The 25,723-nt window shown below is 30.2% G+C and overlaps 1 protein-coding gene across 1 annotated transcript; it reads left to right on the plus strand.

Moving 5' to 3' along the window:
• The first annotated feature begins 415 nt into the window (after positions 1–415).
• On the plus strand, positions 416–25,266 carry LOC132745275 (periostin-like). Its single transcript, XM_060734149.1, has 13 exons — positions 416–633; positions 6,954–7,088; positions 17,051–17,214; positions 18,131–18,296; positions 18,849–19,008; positions 19,220–19,297; positions 19,571–19,790; positions 20,352–20,561; positions 21,196–21,333; positions 21,843–22,009; positions 22,375–22,511; positions 23,119–23,275; positions 23,794–25,266. The coding sequence occupies exons 2-13, from the start codon at positions 6,955–6,957 to the stop codon at positions 24,028–24,030; spliced, it is 1,968 nt and encodes a 655-aa protein (XP_060590132.1). The 5' UTR covers positions 416–633; position 6,954; the 3' UTR covers positions 24,031–25,266.
• Positions 25,267–25,723: the final 457 nt, after the last annotated feature.

A 25,723-nucleotide genomic window follows, 5' to 3' on the forward strand; every position in this document is an offset into this window, starting at 1 on the left:
AAAACGTGATTCCCGTATTTTCCTCTTCTTAACTACATAATTTACCCTTAAATAACGCAAAGTTTTTATCCATTAAATTCCCATACAATAAATTATATGATAAACAAATTATATCTAATGAACATAGTGTTTAAAAATGAGGAAATCTTACGTTAAAAACCATTAAAACAGAAACTGTTCTCACAGATAAAAAAAACGTTTTTAACTCAATACTACAACTTCTAAAATCAAACTTGCCTACATCAACTTGCTTCTAGTTAAACATAAATATTATATTTGGACGATTGCATCCTGTAATAAGACGTATGTAGCATGAGTGTATACATACTGTCAAGTTTACAGACATTGCATAACAATAATATTTATATTTTCCTATTAATAGAAAATTGTCTACTTTTTCTTCAACGCGTAAAATAGAGCATTCCAGTTTTAACTCTTCGATAGCGAAACTTGTATGCAAATCAACCCCGAAATTACTCGAGTTAAGAGTGTAATAAGATAGGGCTGTAGTAAATGTACGTGTTACTTACAAACAAATTCAGTTGTTAATTCACATTGGGAAGGTAGGGAGAATCTTTTGAGATACGGTTCACAATTATAACGTTTTAACATATCGGAATAATAATTGAACAAGTAAGTGTTTGACTTAATGATAAAGAAACATTGACATAAATAATAAATAAGTAATACATGTGATTAGAAAATGAAATCTTTACCTTAATTAATATTTATCTATTTCTTTATAATTTATTAATTTACGAATATTTTACTTTATCTTTAGTGGCTTTATTATACATAATGTATGTATTAAAGTGATGAGATATTTTCAAATTTGAATCTGTTTTCATCTTTTAATTACTGGTACAATAATTTTGAAAAAAAAATATGGTTTAGCGTAATATACAAAAAATGCACACTTGCATGAGCTATATATATTGAGAGTTAACTTTTAAAACGTATAAAAATGCATAATCTGGATTCTATTGAAAATAAATAGCCCTAAAATCTTTAAAATTAGTAATAAAAATGTTGTCAATTTTAAATTTCGTACATCGGTTAGATATAGATATGACAAAAACGTAAATAAGTGTCTTGTAATGATAATAAATATTACAGCAATTTCGACACGAAGTATTTTTCCTCTAAATCAAACTTTTCTAATGTGTGTTTCTGTTTAAGGGGGAGTGAAAAGTTGGGTAGGGGATGATTAGTTTGAGAAAGATTGAACAGTTGCTATAAGCACATGATCGATAAAATATTGAAACTAGATTTTTGAGTCATTTGTTCAGCCACTGCATTTTCACTCCCGACGATTTTCAAAAAAAAACAACATTTAACAGTTTGTAAACTGATACATCTATCTTACCTCTTAAATATGTCTTAAGTACAGATTTTAAGCGACAGAAAAGTAAGAGAAACCCTTACAGGCAAATAATCATTCTTATCATTCTGGAGACATGGTTCTTATAAACCACCCATATTGTTACTCTGGGGCAATGATATTTACATAGAATATTAACATTTCATACAAACTGCGATGTAAAAACGTAACCGTTAATCCTAGCGTGCATTAATCGCCTGCGACAGATATATATCTATACATTTTATCAGGTAAAAAGGAGGTTACATCTGTAGATGGGTAGAGTCATGAATTATAGATTTAACTGATGAACCGTTAAAAGACCATCTTCAAAACCATAATAAACAGATGTTAATACAATATTACCTATCGTATAATTAAATTGGATAGGTTTATTACTTTTGGTACGGTCTAATTTTGCATAAAAATCATATCTGTATGAATTATAATAATTCCCGTCACACGCGGACATTTAAATGTTAGATGGTCAAAGATAAACGACTGCGACAAAAGGAGGGATAATCAGATAAAACGATGGGGGAAAAACTAAATATAGAAATAATTAATACATTAAACCATGAATGAAAAATTGAATGAATGCGTATTTACAGTTATTTGTGCATAGCAGTTATGTGACAGTTAACAAACGAGATATTGCCATCAAGTGTGATGTTATATCGGGGTGTTGGCAGGAGGTAATCTGGTTTTAATTTGCTATTGCAAGTTAATTAAGCTGATACATCACGTGCGGAAAGACGTATTGTTTTGTTTGGGGTTCTATCTGATAAACTATTACATTTTTTTAGTAAATATTGATATCCATAAAATATATCCATTCATAAAAACATAAGAGGTAAAAATGTGTCTGTAAAGAAGCGCTTTTTTATGTCTTTAGAGTATTCTTGACGACAGAAAGCACGCGTGGTCCTAATTAACTTGTACTCAAGTGGAGGTTGAAATAAACGGCGTCGTTGAAAAGTGATAAAAACATAACATATTTGTTTTATATTTTACCTGAACTTTTGCCACTCTGTACTTTATACCAAGAAAATCCGAGAACAATTTATAAAAAAAAAAACTGCTGACTTTTAACACCCTTTCTATTAATAATGTCATATTCTGAGAAATCTGTGATTTGTTTGAATTTCAAACGAACGTTTTACAAAGTTTCATATCATATCACCATTTAGGCACTAATCTGATATAAATGGTACAATCAGGAATACGGAAAGAGCTGAGAAGGTTTTTGAAACTCTAACAACCAAATACTGTAAGAAAGAATATCCTGGTAACATATATTAATATGTACTAAGTGATGGAATAATTTCAGCCTCACAGTAATTGTTTCCCCAGCTGGAAAGCAAACGTTTTTCTCATAATATTCAAGCTTAAGCGAAAAATTATGTCATTAACACTCTTTTCTTTTCATTTTTTGTCTATGTCATTTTCACCTTTTCACACAGTATGTTCTACTGCTATTTGGTGTACTATATGTATCGGATTAACCTTAGTTTGTAACTAACTTTACTTCTTTATTCTTAGCCCAATAATGCATAAAATGGATGTCAATTTTAACTAACTTTACTAAGTGATGTAAAAATGCATTACTGAAAAATTATTTATATGTATTGAATATATACAAAAATAGTAAACAAATTTAGCAAAGTTTAATGTCGAAAGGGGAAACAATCTTACTGTAAAGAGTAATCTAATTATATGATAAGTTCTACATAAAATGTGTGTACTTAACTTATCTTCATACATTATTAGCATTTTATGGTCAAACTTCAAAAATTAAATGAAGACTCTTAAACAAGAATTAAATGAAAGATTTTTAAGTTTTCGTTTAAGCTGGGGTTTGTCACGGGAACACACTCTAGTGATGTCAGAGGACACGAACTTTGGTAGTATTAAAATGAAATATGATAGTCTTCAAGTACTGCTTTAATTGAAAATGACCGTCAGCGTCTAAAATTTACAGTTTCGGTCTAAATTTGCATAAATGGCTTTAAACATGATATGATATTTAAACTGTCTTTATGAATGATGTCAAATCACCAAGGTTAGATTTGGTTGATATCTTTATGCTTAGAGAAAACATCAAAAGTTGAATATTTTATATTTTTGTTTGCAATGTTTGTAAAATTTTCCTTCGAAATCAGATATGACGACTGGACTCAATAATATCTGCAACGGTTTAATGTCATTGCTTTCTCTGCTTGTTATACCACTTCCGGCCATGAACTCTAGCACAATCAAACTGTGTCTGCATAATTTTTATTTGTCCCGTTTTGGGCGTTGTTAAGAGATTCGGTTTTTCTCTATTTTTGTCCATCGAGCTTTAGAAAACTAAAATAATATGTTTGGACAAATATACTCGATTATAAGAAGTAAATTTGCTGAATTCTATTTCAAATACTCTACACATTTTTTGCACATAAATAACGATTTGTTAAAGCCTAATTTCCTTTATTTCTTTCATTTCCTACAGATAAAAGTCGCTTACGACCTCCACGTCGAAAAAAAAAACGTTTTGATCATTTTTCTTGCATTTCCCATCTGTCGCTCATCAAACAAATACTCATTGCATCACATAGCTCACGTTAAACGTTTCAAATAAAATTCAAATTACAATATATGTGTGCTAATTTCATGCCTTTCAGTTAAGCCTCATCGTATATGCTGTAGGTAACGAGTCGTTTTTTCCCTCTAATTTCATAATGAAAGTGTTCCTGTCTACTCTCTGATCTTGAAGGTGGTTCTAACAACTTGTTGCATGATTTAAATGTCTAGACCAATTTACAAAGCTTATCAGTTCACTGCATAGATAACTGCTATATGCCGTATCAATGGTTTATGCTTTACAAACGCTAATTTACTAGAACTTGGTTTCCTTTCAATTACATTATACCGGTAGTAGGCATTTTATATTTCTTTTCAGTACATAACTAAACAATACAATAAATAATACTTTTTATTACCAGCTTTCCTCTATAACTAACTAGTTTTTACCATTTTCTCTGCAAGTGCCGGACTTCTAAACGTAAATGATTTTTGTTTCAGCGGTGAATGACTAATTACCATTGGGCTCGAAATGCGAGATCAAAAACGATTTATGATATATATACATACATATTCGTAAAGTAAATTTGTTGGAAACCTGTAAAGATAAAATCATCAACAATCATAACACTAATCTATGCAGTGAACTGATAAAAGTACGATAAAACATGTGTATGAGGACTAAAGTCCTAAATGATCACATATCTACAAACATATCAAGACCATTAATTGTAGTGTATTAAAATAAACGTTTTAGAGATACTGCTTATCCATTTTGTGTTTTTCTTATAATTCGTTGTACATGTTTTGTAAGTTTTAAGAGCCAAATTATAAATTTTCAATTCTATGACTTGACCTAGTGTAGCATTAAAATTATTAACGTATCTTGATAAATGTTTTACACATACCACAAGTAGAAATACTCCTCAGGACATGCTTTTGTTTTAAAAGGGGTTGCATGTTTAACGTTTGTAGAATTTGTCTGCATACCAAATGAATTTCTTCAAGGCACAGTATGCCTCAGAAATCGATATTTAACAATTCTTTTAAATGCCAAATATGTGTTTAATAATGTTTCAGTAATGAATTTAGAGTATGTTGATATGCTGAACGTGCAGTGATGTGTCGTAAAGGAATGAAAATATAAGCAAAGTAGTATTTTGACTTCCATAAAGAATACTGATTTATTATAAAAATCTGTAAACAAAGTGATCCCTCGGAAGCATTAATCACAACAAGATTACAAGAGAATTGCAGACTCGGTTTGATTGAGTCTGTACATGAGGGATAATATAATATCACTAATTGCTGATAAAGCAATGAAACAAAAGTTAGTTCATGTGTATAGGAAATGAGTATATGTTTGGAAATTGTAACATGATACCAAGAAATTAAATTGACGGCATTTCTGTGACATAATGAGCTTTTAAGCAATAAGGAATATAATGATTGAAGATACAAACTGATTTTGAATCTTCTAGAGAGAACTATCTTTGAATTCTTTCGTTGTAGTTTGATATGATTTAAATAGTCTGCATCAGTTAAATCAGTGCTTTATCAGCGGATTTCTACATCTTTGATAATGCCCACATGCACTTGAAAGTAATTTATAATTGTGTATCTGATTCAATGGTTGCAACGTTTTGCCATTATTACCAAAGTATTGGATTATACTTTTCCTCAGCACTGAGAAACTGAAACATTCTACAAAACTGCAACCTGTTCCAGGAAGGAACTCATTTTAAGTGTCTTTAAGAAATAGTTTTACAATTTTGTTAAAAAATTGAGAGCAAAAAACAAAGTTTTTTAGTTGCAGACCTTGAGTCCGTTCATAACGTATGTACTGCTAAGGCAGAGAAAAAGACAGAATAAGAAATCATCAAATATTTCCTTCTTCATATTTTGTTACCTTGACCTTTCTTTTCTTACTTCATTTGAATCTAAATATTCTATGAGAATAATTCGGCATGGTATTTATCAAAAGCAGTTTTTGTATTTTACTACGGTATGTTTCTAGCACTATAGAGTCAAAGATGTCGAGTCAGCAAAATATTTAATCTTTACAGGTTTCCTACAAATTTACGATTTCATATAGAGTTCATAAGACTCTTGCAGATATGTAAGAAAAGTGCATTGAAATAAACAGCAGCTGTACAGCTTTTTCCTAACTTTTATCGTCTGCTAATTATAAAATTACAGATCGAGATACCTCGTTTCGTATCAGATAAGAAAACTTTAACATGGAAAATGCGAATTTAAACGGTTTACTGGTAGTGTTTTCAATTAAGGAAACAATATAAAACCTATTGTGTTTCAGTTCACGTGTTGATATTGAAACAAAATGAAAAATAAAGATACAAAAAATGACAGTCTGGACAAAATAAGTATTAAGGACAGTACGAGTATATATGTAGAGATTTGACTAAATAAAGTGAATTATGTAAATAAAAACAGACCCTTTTTACACCTTATAAAATAAGACCAATGAAATGTCAGCGTTTAAACTTGTGTTTAAAGTTGTGTTCCCATAGCATTATCGGATGTAATCTTATAAATTAAGCCTCGTTTCCATTTTAAGGATCAAACATTTATATCATATATATCGTATCGTTTTGTTTTTGTTTTTTCTGAGTCCAAGCTATCTAAACCATATAGCCCCATTTTCAAATCCAGTGTCCATAATATCTTTACAAAATGCATATTGTTGTAACGGCCCTTTCATTTCATAAGATTATGATTTATTCACATTGGTCTTTTGAATGTTGAATTCTTCTTAAGCCGGTGCTAGGGGGCGTTGACGGTAACTAACACTTACCAGTACCGTCCATGAACAGGCTCAATTAAACCGAGCCTGCGGCATTTTCAATTTTGTCATGTTGGGCTTTTTTAAGAATTCTGTTTTTCTCTATTCTCTAAGGCCAAGCAATGTAACAAGTATTCGATAGGATAGTTCAGTTGTTTCATTGTTTTCAATATATGGATTTATTTGTTGCAAACATTTTGATCTTGGTATTTGATTTTTTTGTTGCAGGATGCTCCGGCACTGGTATTTAACTTTGTTCCTGGTATGTTTAGTCGTTCACAGTGATGTTCGTGCCGCATGGAAATATTCCAAAAAGTCTCGAAAATCCAACGTCAAATTCCAAAACGATGCTGCGAGTTACGGGTAAGTAGAAATTAGGCCAATTGATAAGTCTTCCTTAGTTCTCACAAAAAAATTTAGAAAAAAATATCAGAAAATGAACTTATTTTAGAGACAACATAGAACGTTAGAAATTGTAATATCAATTTGGTAAGATATAACATACAGGAAAATCTTTTTTTTGCAAAATCAATTAAACAGAATAAACGTTAAAGTGATTTTATCTGTGATCTATTTTAAAAAAATACACTTTTATCAAGTACGAAACATTGAAGCTGAAGTTGATCTTTTACAACTTACGCGAGCAACATTTGCTTTGGTACTCCCAACAGTCAAATATATACGTAACAAATTGATAAATTTTTACAGCTGTCTGAAAACTTCACTTCACTTGTTCTAACATTTTCAAATCGTATAAAAATCTGTATACCAATCTTCCGACATATCTGTTTGAGGCGGGCTTTATGTTGATTGATATATTATTCAATTGAATTCACCAATTCTCAAATCTCAGATATCTATTTTGCAATTTTAAAAAGATGTAAATGAATAAGGACTTTTACAAAGTGATATTACATCTTTGATTTTGTAACATGGGTGTTGTTACTGTTACAAGATAATATCGTTCAAGATCAAGATTATATTAAAGTCATCATAATGCTTTTATTATCGCAAACAATCTTTTGCTCCACAGGTGCCCCCTCTTCTTTTTCTTTGGTTGATATCATCAACTTTTGACCATTGCGATCATTATCAACTGTCATTGTCTAAACTGCCTTGTTAAAAGAAATCTTAACAGTATTGCTTCTTTTAAGAGGGTATCTATTTTCTACTACCTGAACGTGCATTTGAAACATTTGTCATGAATTTATTTTACATAATTGCACTTTAAATTTCGGAATCTGCTGTCGAATCTGATCAATTAATGTACCTTCTAGTTAATGATTTAAGTACTTTATCTTTAAATTATAAGGGATATTAAAGTTGAAATCAGAAATCAGCAAAGTGTATAATTTCCGGATATCGATAGACGTGATATATGTTTTATAATTTCACTGATGACAAGTTCAGCAGAAACAACGATAACCTCGTTTAATTGACATGAAATTCATACCTTGAAGTTTGACGGTTACAAATTTTTAAGTACAGAAATTGATAACATCAAAATACGTTATAAAAAGAACGGTCGATTTGTAAAGTAATACACAACCTTGTTATTATTCATGTCCAACTTTGTGGAAAACGAATCAAAAGAATATATCGTTTATGATACAATCAGTACCACCCAATTTAATACATTATTTGTTAATTGTAAAGATAAGGGATCTTCTATTACTCACGTCAAAATACCCGTACTAATTGATTCTCTCACTGTGTAGATATCAATAAAAGTTAAAGGTTTATGAGTTTAAAGGCTCGGCCGATCAGATGTAGCGTTTAAAAACTTGAAACAAAAGAAATCAAGTGTAAACAATGTATTGTAAGATGACCCATTTGAATGCGTTGTAATTCGCAAAGGGGTATCCGTATTGTTCGAATTGAATGTGTTTAATACGTTCCTCCTCTGTATGTTATTTAATTAAAGTCAGACTGTTGTTTGTTTTTTCAGCAATGATACATCTGCATTAAATTTAGGGCTGTTATATGTTATTTATAAATAGAGAAACAAATATTCATCAAAATATGACGGTAATGAAACCAGGAGATATAACGATAAAATGTGTCGGCAAAGCATTATCAATTGTAAAAAACTATGATATCTGGAATACAAATTTTCCCTGTCACTGAGTGATGTAACTAAGCTCACATTTGCTAAACATCAACATCTTTGTTTAACAGTCTATTAATTGTTTTCCCACCGGTCTAAAACATTACCCTTGTAACAGATAGTACATGTTGAAACATCAAAGGCTTGCCACAGTGCACAAATCAAGATTGTTAACATATATTTAATTGTCACATTTCTAAATTGAATTATTTACGAAGTACACTCAGACTACCATACTCACCAGAAGCAATCAAATTAACCAAACAGACTCTTCACGGTATTTTAATTGTCTTCAACGTAATTCTAAGATGTTTCGTACGGCAAATGTATCATGTAAACGAAACTTATATCAAAAGGCAACCTTTTAAACGCTAATTGCAGTCGGGCTTCTTTTTTAGTATAATAATGTTCTCGTAGGTACAGCAGTATTTAATACTAAGTTTCAAGGTCAGACATGTGTGAAATAATACCACAACTATGAATCCTTTTTATGGAAAATGCAAACTGAATAGTTCTTTTGGTTTGAATTTAGAAATTTAGGTTAATAAAACATTTAAAACGTTTCCATTGATCTATTAGGTCATCTTTCTGTGGGTATACAAGTTGGTTGAAGACATCGAAAATGGGATCGCGCTCCTAGTTTGGGTTGAGTGACAATCAACTTATACAAAGGGTCATGGACCTTTTAAATATTTGAGGCATAATAGAAATGTCTCATAGTTTGAGTTAAGAGAAATTAACTTATACAAAGGGTCACGAAGTGCATAAATAGAAATATCTTTAATAGGTGCTAATGGATCTGTATCGTGGCAGATGTTCATATTTAGTTAAGCTTAGATCCGACCAAACGTTTTGGACTATATTTTATGAGTAGACTATTATTTTGTTGAAAGGTTAAGTGTCAAAATATACTTACTTTTAAGTGGATAAGTATACAATGTGTACATTTTCCATAAGTATTTCAAATATTGATAAAAACAAAAGAAATGAAAATCATTTGGTTATTTTTATAAATTATTGCTTGAAAACAAATGTTCAGAAAGTTCTTTGTGTTTTAGTAAGAATATTTGTATGAATAATAATAATGTAGAACATCTTATTATCTACAATATAAATAAATATACGAAATATTGAACCATGTATCTTACACTTGCCAACACCATCCATACATTATTTGTTCGTGATTTCATAAAATGTCAAATATTAAATAATACCAATGTTATTATTTATTATATTACACACTTTCCATTATAAACCAATTCACTTTAATCATTTAAGAGCAGACATTTATGTCTGAAATATAGGTGGTTGGTTAGGACTTTATAACATAGTTACTGTGGTATGTGAATATACAATGAATATATCGTACAGATTTTGGCCCCATTACCTGCTAAAACCGGAAATGATTAGCCTTTACCATAAGTATAAAATCATGCCAGCTTGAATGTCACTGTAGTCTTTCCAGGCTCTAAACTGTCGGTAGCTGTATTTTTTACATTAAATCTTATAAGACTTACTTAGGCTGTTCAGTATACAACTTGAGCAAGTAAAAGGTTCATATCATGTCAAGCAATATTTTGCAAATGTCATCAATGTTTTGAGTTACCATTTTATGTCGATCACAATGAGATACATTCAGCGATGTTTATTTAAATTATATGTAGATACGACTATCATATTTTTGTCCCATCTTCAATTTAGACACATAAATATAAATAAGTATATGTAAATTTAAAGGATTCTTTGTAACGTATGAACAGATACCCTAATTGAAACGAAAAGGAAACAGTAGCTTCTTTGAGAACACATGTTTAGAGTAATCTAATTTGGAGCAATTCTAAACCCATCAATCAGAATGAATAAACGTAATTAAGGGCAACTTTGACTGTAATGCGACTTCAATAGAAACTTTTGAGAACATCAAAGATATCTTTTTAAATACACACGTTGAAATCAAATTAATATCAAATTAAGGTTATATACTTTATGCACGGTAAAGCTAATTATTGATTTGTATCTTTGATTGAGTATTTAATTGCATGACCGCCAAGAAAGTAAACATGGTAGTGTTTAGGGCACTTCCTTTAGATGCAATATTGAATATACGCTTTTCGTGAATTATATAACGTAATATAAATGGTAAATGACACAGATACCAACGGGAGTCCCTCAGCAAAGTTTTTTTTTGTTTTCACTTGATACGTCTTGGGTGATATTGTATCACCTAATTTTTGTCACATGTGTGTCTAAATTACCACAATTACTTACACAAATTTCAGAGGAATAAATTTAAACAATTGTCTATGTTTAAATATAAGCCATTTACATTTCAGCAAACTGTTTCTTTTTAAATATGTGTCGTCATTTGAAAATAAAAAGCCTTCCATAAAATGAGCCACTCTGAAGAATTAAATTCAAATAGAATGATTTTTTTACGATTATGTCTATCAAGAAATTTTGATATCAGATTTTATTTTAAAGTGCGATGCATATTCAAACCCATGGCCTGTAAACTGTTTTCTCACATAAACATGCGCTATAAATGAGAACTTCAAAGAATTAGAGCGGTGCGAGGAAAAGATAACATAGCCTAACTTAATTATCACTTCTGTAAATCGTATAATTTACAGATTGATTAATTTACGAGCGGTTCCTACTCTACCGTTTCCAACTTGTTGTGAATGAAATAATTGCAAAGCATTTGTAATAGAAACAGACAACGGTTAGACTGTAAACGAGTGAGATGATTGAATGACAAGTTGTTACAAGATGCACAGAAATACATAATATTATATTATAATTAAAACACTTACATTTACGTTCATTTTATTGATAACAAAGTCCATTAAAAGATAACGAAACGCAATAATCATACTGAAAGACTAAAAGAAGTCGTTTTTAGTAATTAAATTTATTAATATGTCGATCCCTCGCATGTTAATGCTTGCTGGAGAAAGGTCGAAACTGCGTAAACACGATAAACCTTGATTTAATGAAAACGTCCAGTTCTGTGTCACAAATCTGCGGTAAAACATCAAACTTTTGTGTCATCATAATTGCATCCATTTCTTTGCAATGCCATGATGGTAAAGCTTTCAGTGTTGTACAATGTGAAAAATTGGAAACCTTGTAGGACGCCCGAAACATTAAAACACTCAGATTATTTGATTTTATAATGGTTAACATTCGCCGCGATAGAAACCTCGGTAAATCAAGACCATGTGTGCAATATTTGGGATTAATTGTAGTTTTGTGAAGACAATTAATGTGGTGTGTAATAAACATGAAAAATGCTTTTCAAATTAAAGTTGGACCAGTTCCTTGATGAATAAAAAAGTCTTATTTACACATTAATTAAAGATGAAAGTATTAATGTGAAATATCTAATTGTCTCCACATGAAGTCGTGACACCGTAATTTCAAATGTATTAAGATTTAATTTCCATAAAATAAGCAATTTCTTATGTTCACAAATGAAAGAAATGCACTTATAATTCTAATCTATTGGTATTACTCAAACTTAGTGTTAGCATTCCAACTGAAAGTTTGTGTTTTTTTAAAAAAAAAATATTGTAATGTAGATATGTCTAGTTTAGCACGACTTTAGGAGTATAAAACTTTATCGAATCAAATATATCTATAAAACGTATAAAAAATAAATCTATATTGTCCATAATATTGTCCATAATATCTATGGTTGATTATTAAACAGAACGGAGTTAAAAGAGTTAGATTATCTCTATTATTTAACACACGTGAATATTGTATGTGAATAGAGGAATAAACCAGACAACATAATGTTTCTATATGGAATAGGGTATTTTTAACAGTTTTGCAATGATTTCGCGAATGCCCCATTCGTTCTTAAGGAAATATAGCAGTATTTTTCTACCATACAGGCATCTTAAAGTATTTGTTTTCAATATTAAAACAATGATTTTATAAAGTATAGATATCAGATAAATATCACCTGGTTTTTATTTTCAGTGATGAATGTTTAAACGATTTAAAAAATTATTTAATCAGTATTTCTTTTTGTATCACTATATGTTTGTAAATACAGACATTGTTGTTGCATGATTGTATTAGAAAAGAGGTGATTCGAGTGTGAACAATTCTATCTTGATACAACGGAATCTTGCTCAAATTTCTATTAAATATCATTAACAACGCAATGTCTTACATAAAGTAAGAGCCTATGGCAAAGTAAGATTCACTACATCGGTTCATTGTGTTGCATTGAACCAACTGTTTGCCAAAGTATATCACAAATCTCTCCAGGTGCCTGTCTGTGGAAATAAATATTAAATCAAGAAATAACACTGCTTCAAGCAATCTATCTTAACAAGATATCTAGCATGATAATATGTATTTTATAAGCGGTGAACATTTTTTTGTAAATCGTAAAATTAAAAGATAGTATACGAATATAACATAACATTGTGCTCTAAAATAGTTGTACTATTTGACCTTTGTAAAAAAAAAAGCTATGAATGCAATTCCAACCAGGATATCCACAGAATATATATCTTTTTTGGCTCATTCGAATTTCTTTATCAGAAGACAGAGGATTATCTGCATAAAACATTGTAAACTGAGTCATTATCTTAGTAAAAAATGCAAGTTACTAACATCATGTAATGCTCGACTGAACCTCTGATATTTGAAATTGTTTCGAGGAAAAAAAAGATAGTTTATACTTTATGATATATAGGCATTTTTTCAAATGTTTACATTGTATGCAATGTTGGTTGTGCTATTTTTTACAACTTTAATATTAAGCTATCTGTTGTATTACCAAATATTACGGTAACCATATTGCTTTGCTTTATTTAATGCATGCGTTGTTATTTTATCAATTTAATGTAGAAATCTTCTTTTGAAAACTATTTGAAGAATAATAATCAAAATGTATTTCATTACCGCTTTATCATATTCCATTTGATTTATTGCTATACTTTATGGATATAAATACATAAACTCCCGTTGAACAAAAGGGAAAATGACAATAGCATACATTAAGATCATAACTACTTTAACCCATAAATCTTAATAATATCTACAGAGCGATTTGTTCGAAAACGTTTTTCAAACAAGTATATATCAGAAAAAACGTCAATATATCATTTTTTTTTAATGTAAATGAGCTTTGCCTTACAATATTTTGTCATGTACAAATTTGATTGGGGGTGGATAAAAACATTGTGATTAAAAACAAATTTCAAAAACTAATAACAGCAATGTTCAAATGATTATGTTAAAATTCAATTAAAATGCAAGTATTATGTAACTCTGATTTTAAAATGTTCGCCATTTAATTTCGTGTCACTTTGGTATCCACTATTGTTTGAACTTAGTTTCATAAAGCAATCAGTTTATTTGGACAAGTAAAAAAATTTAAATAACATTATAAAATTATTTACTAATTATCGCATCATAAACATCGAAAGATAAAACTTCTCGTACGACAAACAATTTTATATGTTGTAGTTTGTTGTAGTTTGACATATTATGACAGGTGTACTTTACAAGCATGATCACTCTACTCTCATTTAGCAATGTCAACCTCTGAACATGCCGTCAATGTCTGTTGATTAACAATTATGCCATTGAAACCTGTGACAAGATCAGGACACATGACTCTACAGGTCTTCACAATAATTATTTCGCACAAATTAATGTATACAATACTGTGGGCATATTTCTTCAGGTATATTACCTTCTCAAAAATCACACCTGGTCAGGCATTATTAAGGTTATTAAGATCTAATGAGGCAAAATGATTTATGTTTGGTCTGGATTGTAGTATTGATAATAAGAGATATGATTATTGCCGGCGGAGGTGTTGATGGGATATTGAAGCGTAATGCATAGCTTAATGACATGCGATCCATGACATAATCAATTTATACAGGGTTACTCTAATGTTGAAAATGAATAAATGGATATTTGTTTTCTTTTTTCTGTTTTAACCAATTGTTATTTGATTTTACTAACTATAGGCATGTATGTTTCATGTCTGCAGGATAACGAATGTCTAAATATATTCTTAATATCAATAAGTCAATTACATAATCATGACTATAATAACAACAATTTAAAATACAAATTAAGTGACTTATTGACCTTACAAAACAATAGTGCAATTCATGACAAAGAATTGCAAGATTTTTAAAGCAAGACAATTGCTCTCTTAGTATGCACATTTTGCATGTCATTTGTCAAAATTTATTTCGTAGCTCTTTTCAGTAGAAAATAATAAGCGTCGTTAAATGTCATAAAAATATGTTAATAATGACAAGTGAATAACAGTTTTGCTAGAATAGTTCAAAATAAAGTAATTTGATGACTCTTTGTCATATAATCATATTTAAGAGTTATCATTTGATACAATACTACGTACAAGCTCTCGATCGCAAAATAATACATTGACACTACATTATTAAAGAAAAGTTTAAAACCTTTTGTTATGAAAATTGATTTATTTCTGTCACAAATGTAACCATGTTCCTAAAAGAAACTTAGAAATAACAAATGAGATTGAATATTATATAAATGTTTATCTAAAGGTGTGCAATTTTATAAGTATTTGACATAGGTGACTGTTCTTTCCATTGCGTATTGTATGTCTCGATCAGTAAGTAGTACATCATTGAGTTAAAGAACATTTTAAAGAGAAAAAAAAACAAACAAATTACAACATCAATAAAAAGCAGTTTTGATTATTTGTAGAAACATTACATAACATAACAGGACATGAAGCTATTGTTTCAGGTAAAATATTTGTTATCTATGGCATGTTTGACGTTATACAAGGTATTTCAATTTGTAAAATTTTATTTATAGAAAATTAACAAAAACTGTGTGAAAGAAAGGGAAGAAAAAACTAACACTGATTCAATCTCGCAGTGAAACCAAATACATTGGCATATATCAATTTAGAGATAAAATATACATTAAAGCTTACAAAATATCAAGGTCGGTGTGAAATGTAAATAAATTTAATGTTTTTTTATTGTTGTTGTTTTTTCCTCATTTTTTAAAGAACAAAATAAAATAAAAGCATAAAACAATATCATAATATATGCCTGAAATAATTAATTTCATTTATTATCCTATGTAAGAGAATTGGTAAATTTCACTTCAGAATGGAATTATATTAAATACCACGAAACATGAAAAGAAATTTAACATCCTGTTCACAAAACTGCTTTCTTAATGAAAATCTATAGCACACTGTCTGTCTATTCTCAGGATGATACTTCGGCTGTTTCTCTGTTATCGGTTTCATAAGTTTTCACTTGACATTACCGTCCATGAAAAGGCTAAATCAAACCGAGCCTGCAACATTTTCAATTTTGCCGGTTTGGACGTTCTTTATGGATTACTATTTTCTCTATTTCTTTTGGGAATACTTTGTTCATTTTTAAACAATAATTGTCAGAATTGATAAAACATCCCAACCATTCTTTTTCCAAAGCTTGCACTTTCTTCTGTAATCAAAGAAAAAAAAATTACATTAGCCGATCAAAGCTGAGTCCAACCTTGACATTTTGACACTGTTGAATAAACTTCCAAGATGAAACAATGCAACAGATGTAAATTTTGATAAAAAGATTAATCTCTTGAAACGTTTTCCCCTGTTGGAAACACTTCAGATAAAAAGAAAACATTGTGAAGGGCATTAACATGCCAACTTCTGCATTTGTTGCAATAATGATATAGTGCAAAAGGTTCAAACTAGGTGAAGCAATTTCCGAATTTTTTGTCCAATTGGTTTTCATTACTGGTTCTTTTGCTTGTTTCTATGCCTTTATTTCCTCTAATTTACAATCTGCTTTTCAAGATGTAACATGTGTATTTTCATCACTGAATAGTGTACTCCTAAGGTTAACGAAATATCAAAGTGAACAAAATATCAATAGCTGAAATAACATTGCTTAAATTCAGACTAAAGCATTACCATGTGTAGTCAAATCACATCAAGGTCATCCATGTTAATATCAAAATATGAATATAAATTTGTTTAACTAGCGCAGTGTCTGTTGTAATATTTTGATTTATGGGCTTTGTTTTGTCATATGAAAGCAGAACTTGTTCATAACACAGTTGAAGGAAGTGATAGGTAATTCGTAATAATCTGTTTTTCAATCGAGTTAAAGATAATATGTTTATGCAGTTAGTTAAGTTAGATAGAAGGCGTGTATTTGTATTACAGTCCGAACGTATGTGCAATCCAAGAGGTATACAGAACCGGTCAAAAATTCTACCCTGACTGTGTCAAGAAAAGATTAAAGAAAGTATGTGGCAAACCAACCTTTGTACGATATGAATGTTGTTGCGGTTATGGGGTTGTCGATGGGGAGGATGGATGTCCCGAGTGTAAGTTTCATAATTAATAATATAATTATCTTTTACTGGAAAACATTTGGTTCTTGTAACAATCGTTTTATAAAAGTTATGTTAAAGGCTCGTTATGCCTCAGGGATGCATTTATTTTGGTTTAAATTTGGTGTGCATTTAAAGTGTCTGAAAAGTTAGTCATTGGCCAAATACCCGAACCATCTTTTTCATATGTTGTTTTTAGCACTAAGTGCAGTTATAGTGAATAAGTATTATGAATGAGAGTAAAAATACTACTTTGTTTATATTTTGCTTCCTTCATGACAAATTACTTCACATATATTACTTTTTTCTTCAGGTAACAAACATCTAACAGTCTCTTAAACCCTTACATAAATCTTATAAAAATCGTGTTTGTCGTGTTTGAAGTAAAGTTTTATTTGTTTCTGAAGGTATAATGAGCCGTAATTAAACGTAATTGCTAAGCTAATATTAAGTTTGATATAATTAAGAAAAAATATATATAGTTTCTGTTATAAAATATCTGTATCTCTTAAATGTAAATTTAAGAAAAATAGATATTATCACTTCCCTAGATAATGTGAAAATGTTGTAATAAACATAAACACATAAAGGCGTGTTAAGAATGTTACGATACGTGTTTGTTTAGACTGAATCTGATAATTTTTATCTTGTCATATCATTTATGTCATATCATAGATTTGCAGTGTATCAGCATTATAGGTATAACATTTTGACGGAATAATTTATATCTAGTATAGCGCAATGTAAAAAGCATGATGTTGAAAAGATAATTCGGTTAATAACATATGCTTTAATTTATAGTAACCATCGCAAAAACAAAACTGTTTGCAAATTTAGTAATGAGCAATATTTTGAGTTATTCGGACAATAGGTTCAGATATGTCATATACAATATATTATGATTTTTTAGTACAGCCTGTGAAAAATTTACGTGAAACAATGAATGATCTTGGACTCACACAGTTTCCAAAACTTTTAACAAATACTGAGTTAGAATACAGACTAAAAGAAGAAGGCGCATATACTGTGTTTGTACCAATTGACGAGGCCTTTAATAAACTCACACATGATCAGAAGTAAGTAAGGTACAAAAATTTCTTTCTTCTGACTTAATATGATAATAATTATGATTGTTTCGAGAAATCATAATAGATTAATGAAAATGCTAAATCCAACGTAGCATTTTAACATACACTTAAACAACGTTTATATTTAAAGAAAAATATACTTTACATAAATAACTTACTTAAATAGCAACATAAAATTTTTATACATTGATTAAAGAACTCTTTCTTTGTGAGTCACATTCTCCTATGATAATGTATTTAGTGAATGCTAGGGAAGATAAAGTTAAGGTATCACAGTCAATGAAATAACTGGACCTATAACAAAGCCTTATAGGCAAAATAAATTTCGTGAATTGCCAAGCCCTGCAAACACAACCATTTTAGTTCATGTGTAAAGGGCACGAACACGATTTGTCAGATAGTAGACTCATCAAGTAAGGGTCGCTTATTAAAAACAAGATCTACAAATCCGGTAATGTGAGCTATTGGCGTCTCAAAAAAGGGTGGAATATTATTCTTTATCTCTTTGCATCCAGTGATTTATCTCTTTTCTCCTTTCAGACAGCGAGTGTTTCCGTGGACGTATAACGCACTGTCCCTTCTACATTATCACGTTGTACCAGGTTGGCATCACTCTGACCACATGAAAAAGTCCGAGTTTTTACCTACATTATATTACGGCTTAAAACCGATTTGGGCGAATAGAGTAACAAAAAAGGATGTAAGATTTTTAATTTGTTTTATATTATACTCATATTAAGCAGCCCCTTAACCACACGTAGAAAATAGTTTTAAAATATATGCTTACACTTTGTTGTATGTACTTTATTTATGCTAGAATGGAACAGTTTGATATGGAGTAATTATAAGTCTATTATTTTGTCATTACATATATTGCGTATACTAAATAGTATCTTATTTCCCTATTCCAGGTACATACAGTTAATTGTGCAAGGATAATTCGCAGTAACGTATTAGCGTCGAATGGAGTAATCCACCTCATTGACCAGGTAATATGCAACTTTTTACGGCTTTTAACTAATAACACCATATCAATTTAAATCGAATATTGGCATGTTTTTTTTAAGAAATTTATGAAAAATATGTTATGATTAAGTGAACAAACTTAAATCTAAACAAAAGAAAAGTGATATTAGATAAATAGAAATAAAATATTGATATGTTCAACTTTTTCATGATATATCTTGAATTCACTGTTAATTTCTTCCTTATGGTGATTTGGTTTTAGTTAACGAATTTTAAAACTCATTTTCATTATACAGATGCTGCAGGTTTACGACATGTTTGGCAATATGACTGATGTGATGTTTAGAGACAGTTCCCAATTCTCACAATTCATTCAGGTCCTCTACACTTCAGAGATATTCTCCCTTCTCAGGGAAGGTGGCCCCTTTACGCTTTTTGCGCCAAGTAACTACGCTTTTTCGAGATTGCCTCCTTTACTTTTGGAACGGGTTCTTAGAGAGCAAATCACTGCCGAAGGTAAGAAACAAAATACAAATATTTTAGGATGTTTCAAAGAACGGTGTTTTTGTGTTCCCTTGTAGATGATAGTTTAAAACAAATGCATCTTCCAATTTGTTTGAGCAACTGTTTGCTTTGCGGTTAAATAATTATATATCTTATTCTTCAAGCAGAAAACAATAAAGAGAAATCTTCAAATAACATGTGTTTTATGTCTATAATATTTGTTTCTTTTCCCTTTCGGCAAAATATTTTGTTGACTTGCAGGCAAGATGCAATTACTTGATAATACAAGCTTTATAATAATCTGAAAATGTAAATTTCTTAACGTTATGAAATATTTGCAAGTTAGCAGAACTTTTAGCTGAGTCTGTAGATTTTTCGATAGAAACTATTTTATTGCGGATACCGTAATTATCGCTACAATAAAGAAAATCTTAAAAAATAATAAAATGATCTTAAAAATTCTTAAAAAATATGTTTGGGTTTGTCTTATCATGGGTAATTAAGGCAAATAAAGTGCATAACACACAATCTGGCACCGTTTATAATTTTTAGTTTATTTGGATTTATTTTTAGCATTGGTTCGACACCATACTGCTCCTGGTATATTTTGTAGCTCAGCTATTATAGACAAGGGTAGTGTCCGAATGCTTGATGGATCACGGATGAAATTCCAATGTAAAGAAAGTGGGCATTATATTGACAACTCGAAGATTGTAAAACCTGATCTCGTGGCCGGAAATGGTGTCATTCATATCATAAATAAAATACAACTTCCGTCAGAAAGTAAGTCTATTACGGCAACAATGCTTATCCCTGCATAGGTATTTAAATACTTACTAATTCAATATAATATTACAATGTTGGATTTGTCCATTTACTGTGAATTTAAAAAAATCTGGAAAATTGTGATCTCTGCGAAGCATTAATCACAACAAAATTACATGAAAATTGCAGACTCGCTTTGATTGAGTATGTTCATACGGGATAATGAAAAAGTGCAACATCCATACATGCCAACTACTTAAGCGGTTATCAATTTTCAACACTTAAAAGTGTTGGAATCGATGGTCCCAAATGACAAGAAAACTAAAACAACACTGACGTGAAGTACATAAGATTCCTTTTATACTTTTGATATCTCAGTTCATAGACATCATACATTAGTAATTTAACTTGTGCATACATGTAACACTACAAATATTTGATACATTATATGCTGTAAACTAAGTATATTATTTGCATACGTTGAACATGATTTATTTTCTTTATACTTTCATTTATAAAATAAATATCCGGAGTGTAATCATGTAGATAAGCGTTCATTGTTATAAAAATTTTAGAAACAACATATTGTTCTTGAGGATTAAGTGAATATCGTTATTTCCTCTTTACCTTTCTTTCATCTTTTTATTTGTAGTACAGACCATGGAAGGAGTTGCACGACAATTAAGATTAACAAAGTTTCTACAATATTGTTATGAATCTGGCCTACTTGATAAGCTGCAAGGATCAACTGAAATGACCATATTTGCTCCTTCTGACGAAGCATTCAGTGGTATATTTTACAAATTAAAATGACAAATTCTTTAACAATAAGCAATAGTCATACATCTGATACAAATGATGGTTTGTCAACCAAAAATGTAACTTGAATCGCCTCTAGAATAAGAGGAGCGGTGGTTTATTAATTATGGTGTCTGCCTGCCCGTCGAGCCCTAATCAGGTCACGACTTTGACACCAGTACTGGTTTGTTCCAGGAAGCGGACTCGAAAGTGATTAATGCAAGTTGGAAGAACTTGTTTCGCAATCGAGCTTAAATAAATATATTAAAAAATAATCAACTTATTCTTCTTATGATATTTAAAGTGTTCATTTGAATACGACACATTTGCACACAATTATATAACCGAAGAGTATTCTTTCTAAAATCAACCGTTTTATGAAGTTCTAACAAAGTTTAAGTTGCGTTGGCTTACCTCAAATCATACGGTATCAAAATTCTAAATTCGATATTTATTTCCATTCACAAGAAAAATATATATAGATCTACACATTTGCTACAGATTTACCCAAAGAGAGAAAACAGGACCTAGCCAGAGATCCAACGATATTCGAGGCAATTTTTGACTACGCTTCCTCTATAGGCAAAATAAAGACGGATAATTTTGTTGGTGACCACGGAATTATCATGAATTCAGGGAACATTATGAAAATATCAATACACAGAGATGTATGTAACTTCTTGAATATTGTGTACAAGTACTTTTTCAAATCTTTTTTATTCTTTAAATTTTCACAAACTCTAAAGCAACACCAGGGGTCGAAACCATCACCTCACCTGCTGGAGTCTTATGGGAAATGCATAGGCTCCACTTATTCGAACCCATTTAGTCGCCTCTTAGCGTCAGTCATTTAAGGCAACCCCTCAGCCACAAAGGCACTATAATGTATAATTCAGTTAAAGGTTGTAAAGACTGGTGTCAAGCATACGTAATTGATATTTAAAGTCACTTTTCTAATATGTAAATTGCGAATATAAAATTTCTATCAGTATTACTACAGCTAAAAGTTGCATTTTATATGTTTGATTTTCAGGGTATTTTAATGGACGATGCTTCAATTACATCGCCTAATCACGAATGCAGTAATGGTATAATCCACGTTATAGACAAAGTGCTTAGTCCGCCAGTTAATAACATCTTTGATATAATAGAATATGCGGAAGATTTAAGGTTAGTATTAATCAATGTCAAATAGCTCTTTCATGTCTTCTATAACATCTTAAGTCGTATCTTCATAGTCAATCTTTCCCCCTTAACATTGCGATGGCATAAAGTTACATCAACTGTTATGTCTTTTTAGATATTATTTCTTGCCTCGAGCTTCTCTAAACAGCTGTTGAGTATTACAAGTTTTTAAACTTTGAAACCTCATTTCTTTGCTGTTCTTTGCCTAGGTCAATGCCACCAGTTGAACTGAGCACATCATCGTATCAGTTTATGAAATCAATTTATGAAATACAAAAAATGTAGTATTTTATTTAAAATCAAACAAATGTTTTGTAGCATAAATCATATAACAAAATGAAATATAAATTGTTTTATCCATGTTTTCTTTTAGAATATGGTCTCTTTATTTTCATTCTGAAGAATACCATTTTTTTCTTTTTCAGTTCAAACATTGTTTCTTTAAGCATTCTTTCTGTTTCAGTTTCAACAATGTTTCCTGAAGAATACTATATCTTTTATCAGTTTTAACAATACTTTCTGAAGAATTCTATTACTTTTTTTCTGTTTCTCTGTTTCAACAGTGCTACTCAAAAATTCTTCTCTTTTACAGTATTTTTAAGAAAGGATTGGAATATGGAGAGCTTACAGAATTACTGAAAAATAGAGATGCTAGTTTCACTGTGTTTGCACCAGTAGATCAAGCGTTCAATAAGCTACCAGTTTGGCAATTTGATGCAATATTTGACAAAACACATACAGTAAAAATGGTAAGTGATTATACATATTTGTCTCTGGTCATTCGGGATCTTTGATAACACCAATTGTTTTTAGTATTGAAGATTAAATACTTCTTATGCAGGTGCTAGGGAGACGTTGCAATTTCATTTGTCTTTCGTGACAATAATTCTTCCTACTTGAGTCAGAGACTAGTATTTGTTCTTAGTAACATTGCTCTCTGTCTATAACTGTTTAATAGTGTGGCTTGTTTTTGCTGGCATTTGTAACAACATAATCAGCCTGTCCATTTCTTTTACTATTTATAAATGAAGCAGCTAAAAGTATGATATTTATGAAATTGACTTATTTTAAACCCATAAATTTAAGTTACTTTATTTGCTCACGTATTATACACGGTTTATATTGTTGTCAATCTTAAACAATATTTAGTATGTGATTATCTTAACGTCTTGTTTATCATTATATTTCAGTTTGGTAAAACATTCGTGTATAATACCAATATAAACAATTACGTGATATTTCACTAATAGTTTCATATTCTTTTCAGTTAATCCAGCATCATATAATTTCAAGAATTTTAATCAACAGAGCAATAACACCAGAAACGATTTTGAGAATTCAAACGTTACAAAATGAGACAATTGTATTCAAACACGGCAAAGATGACAAATTCTTCATAAACACTTATTCGGATATTCTCGGACCGCCTATAATAGCAAATAATGGTGTTTTGTACAGGATTGACAGGGTATTAGAATGTGAATGTGACAAGGATCCTAGATGATAAAACTAATGAGTTTTCAAATCAGGGATGGTTTTGTGAAATTGTCTTTCTCTAAGGATAAACAGGAAAAAGGTGTTCAAAAAGGAAGGTGGTGTAGGTGGATATATTAATTTATCATGTTAAAGATGAGATTGAATTTGTTTGGTTATTATTTCTCAGGGACGGTGTTCTTCTTCACATATACATAAACAATACAATAATGTAAGACATATTTTAATCATTCAAAATAAAAAGAAAACGTTAAATCAAACACTTGATTTCAATGTATTCCGGCATATTGTCGATATGTCAATTTTAATTCCCATAGAAGTAGATACAATGCTGAGAGCTTACTATAATATCCAGGGTATAAGATAAAACAAATAAAACATTGAAGAAAAAAACTCGTTTTAACTATTACCGGTTTACAAAAAAATTATCGCATTTTCCAATTTGAAATAACAAAACTGATGTTTGTATATATTTAACTTTTTCTATAGATAGGACATACATTGGTGCTCAATTAGTTTCTAATATTCTGATTACATGTTTATGTCTGCTTCGTTTAGTAAAAGTAGCATGTTGATATTTATTTATGCATCATCAAAAATGCTCAAACTTCGTCTTGCCTATTGTATATAAAAGCTAAAATTGTAATTGTTTTGTCCTCTTTTTACAAAGTTACATAGCATATTTGTTGTAAGCTGTTGTCAAGAATTTATTTTGCAAGACATGTTGCCAAAGTTCTATACTACAATGATTCTGCATTGTTTATATCAATGATGAATGTAATGAAAATACATAAATGTGTAACTCATTTAGTTTAATGATTGGGGAATATTTAATCCTTCACAAGTCGATGGCAAGAAAGATGTGATGAAAACATAACTAGGTGAGTTAATCATAAACTATGACACATGACAGTGTATCTTTTAAATCGTTTATTATACAATATCTATGAAATATTTTGCCCAAAGATACAAAATAAAGCAATTTTAAATTTGAATTGAATGTCATTATGAAATGGTTAACTTCATTTCTTTCAGGTCATTAAATCTTACCATTTTATTCGCTTTTACAAACCATGTTCTATAAAATCGTTTATGACTGCATAAAATTATTCAGTTGATATATTTAATGCCTGGTTTTGTTAATATGTCATCTATCAATTATTTTTTGCAATAATCTATTGGTGTTTTTGTTTTAATGTTAAATAAACACTTTTGTATAAAACTTAGTACTTTTTTCTTTTATATTTATATCATTGCAAATTGTACTACTAAATTTACTGATGGTCTGTCTTTTTCTGAATAGATGATTAATGAAATAATAATACTCTTATTTCAAATAAAAATATGAAGTAACCTAGGGGTCGCTTATTTTATCCTATTGCGAGGTGCCGATTGATTTCGAGTCTTATTACCGCTATATCCGAAATCGTGTGGGATAAGCTGTTGGCCCACTTACAGAGAAATTGGTATACTGGCTTGTTATCCAGGAAAACCAGTTAAATCGACAGCCGAGATATGCCCAAGACTTGGTAAAAAATATAATACCCGAATAACAAACACATAAGCTAAACGAAATTGATATAAGCCGCGTCACGACAAAAACCAACGTAATGCGTTTGCGACCAGCATGGATGCAGACCAGACTGCGCATCCGCGCAGTCTGATCAGGATCCATGTTGTTCGCTGTCAGTTTCTCTACTTGT

The sequence above is a fragment of the Ruditapes philippinarum genome, unplaced genomic scaffold, assembly GCF_026571515.1.
Source record: "Ruditapes philippinarum isolate M1 unplaced genomic scaffold, ASM2657151v2 ctg1237_1_1_1_1, whole genome shotgun sequence".
Taxonomy (NCBI): domain Eukaryota; kingdom Metazoa; phylum Mollusca; class Bivalvia; order Venerida; family Veneridae; genus Ruditapes; species Ruditapes philippinarum.

What these genes read in the sequence shown, in the direction of transcription:
- LOC132745275 (XM_060734149.1), top strand. Translation starts at nt 6,955, where the DNA reads ATGCTCCGGCACTGGTATTTAACTTTGTTCCTGGTATGTTTAGTCGTT. An exon ending in AGAGCAAATCACTGCCGAAG is followed by an intron (nt 19,791 to 20,351) that starts GTAAGAAACAAA and finishes ATTTATTTTTAG; the next exon opens with CATTGGTTCGACACCATACT. An exon ending in AAACACATACAGTAAAAATG is followed by an intron (nt 23,276 to 23,793) that starts GTAAGTGATTAT and finishes TATTCTTTTCAG; the next exon opens with TTAATCCAGCATCATATAAT.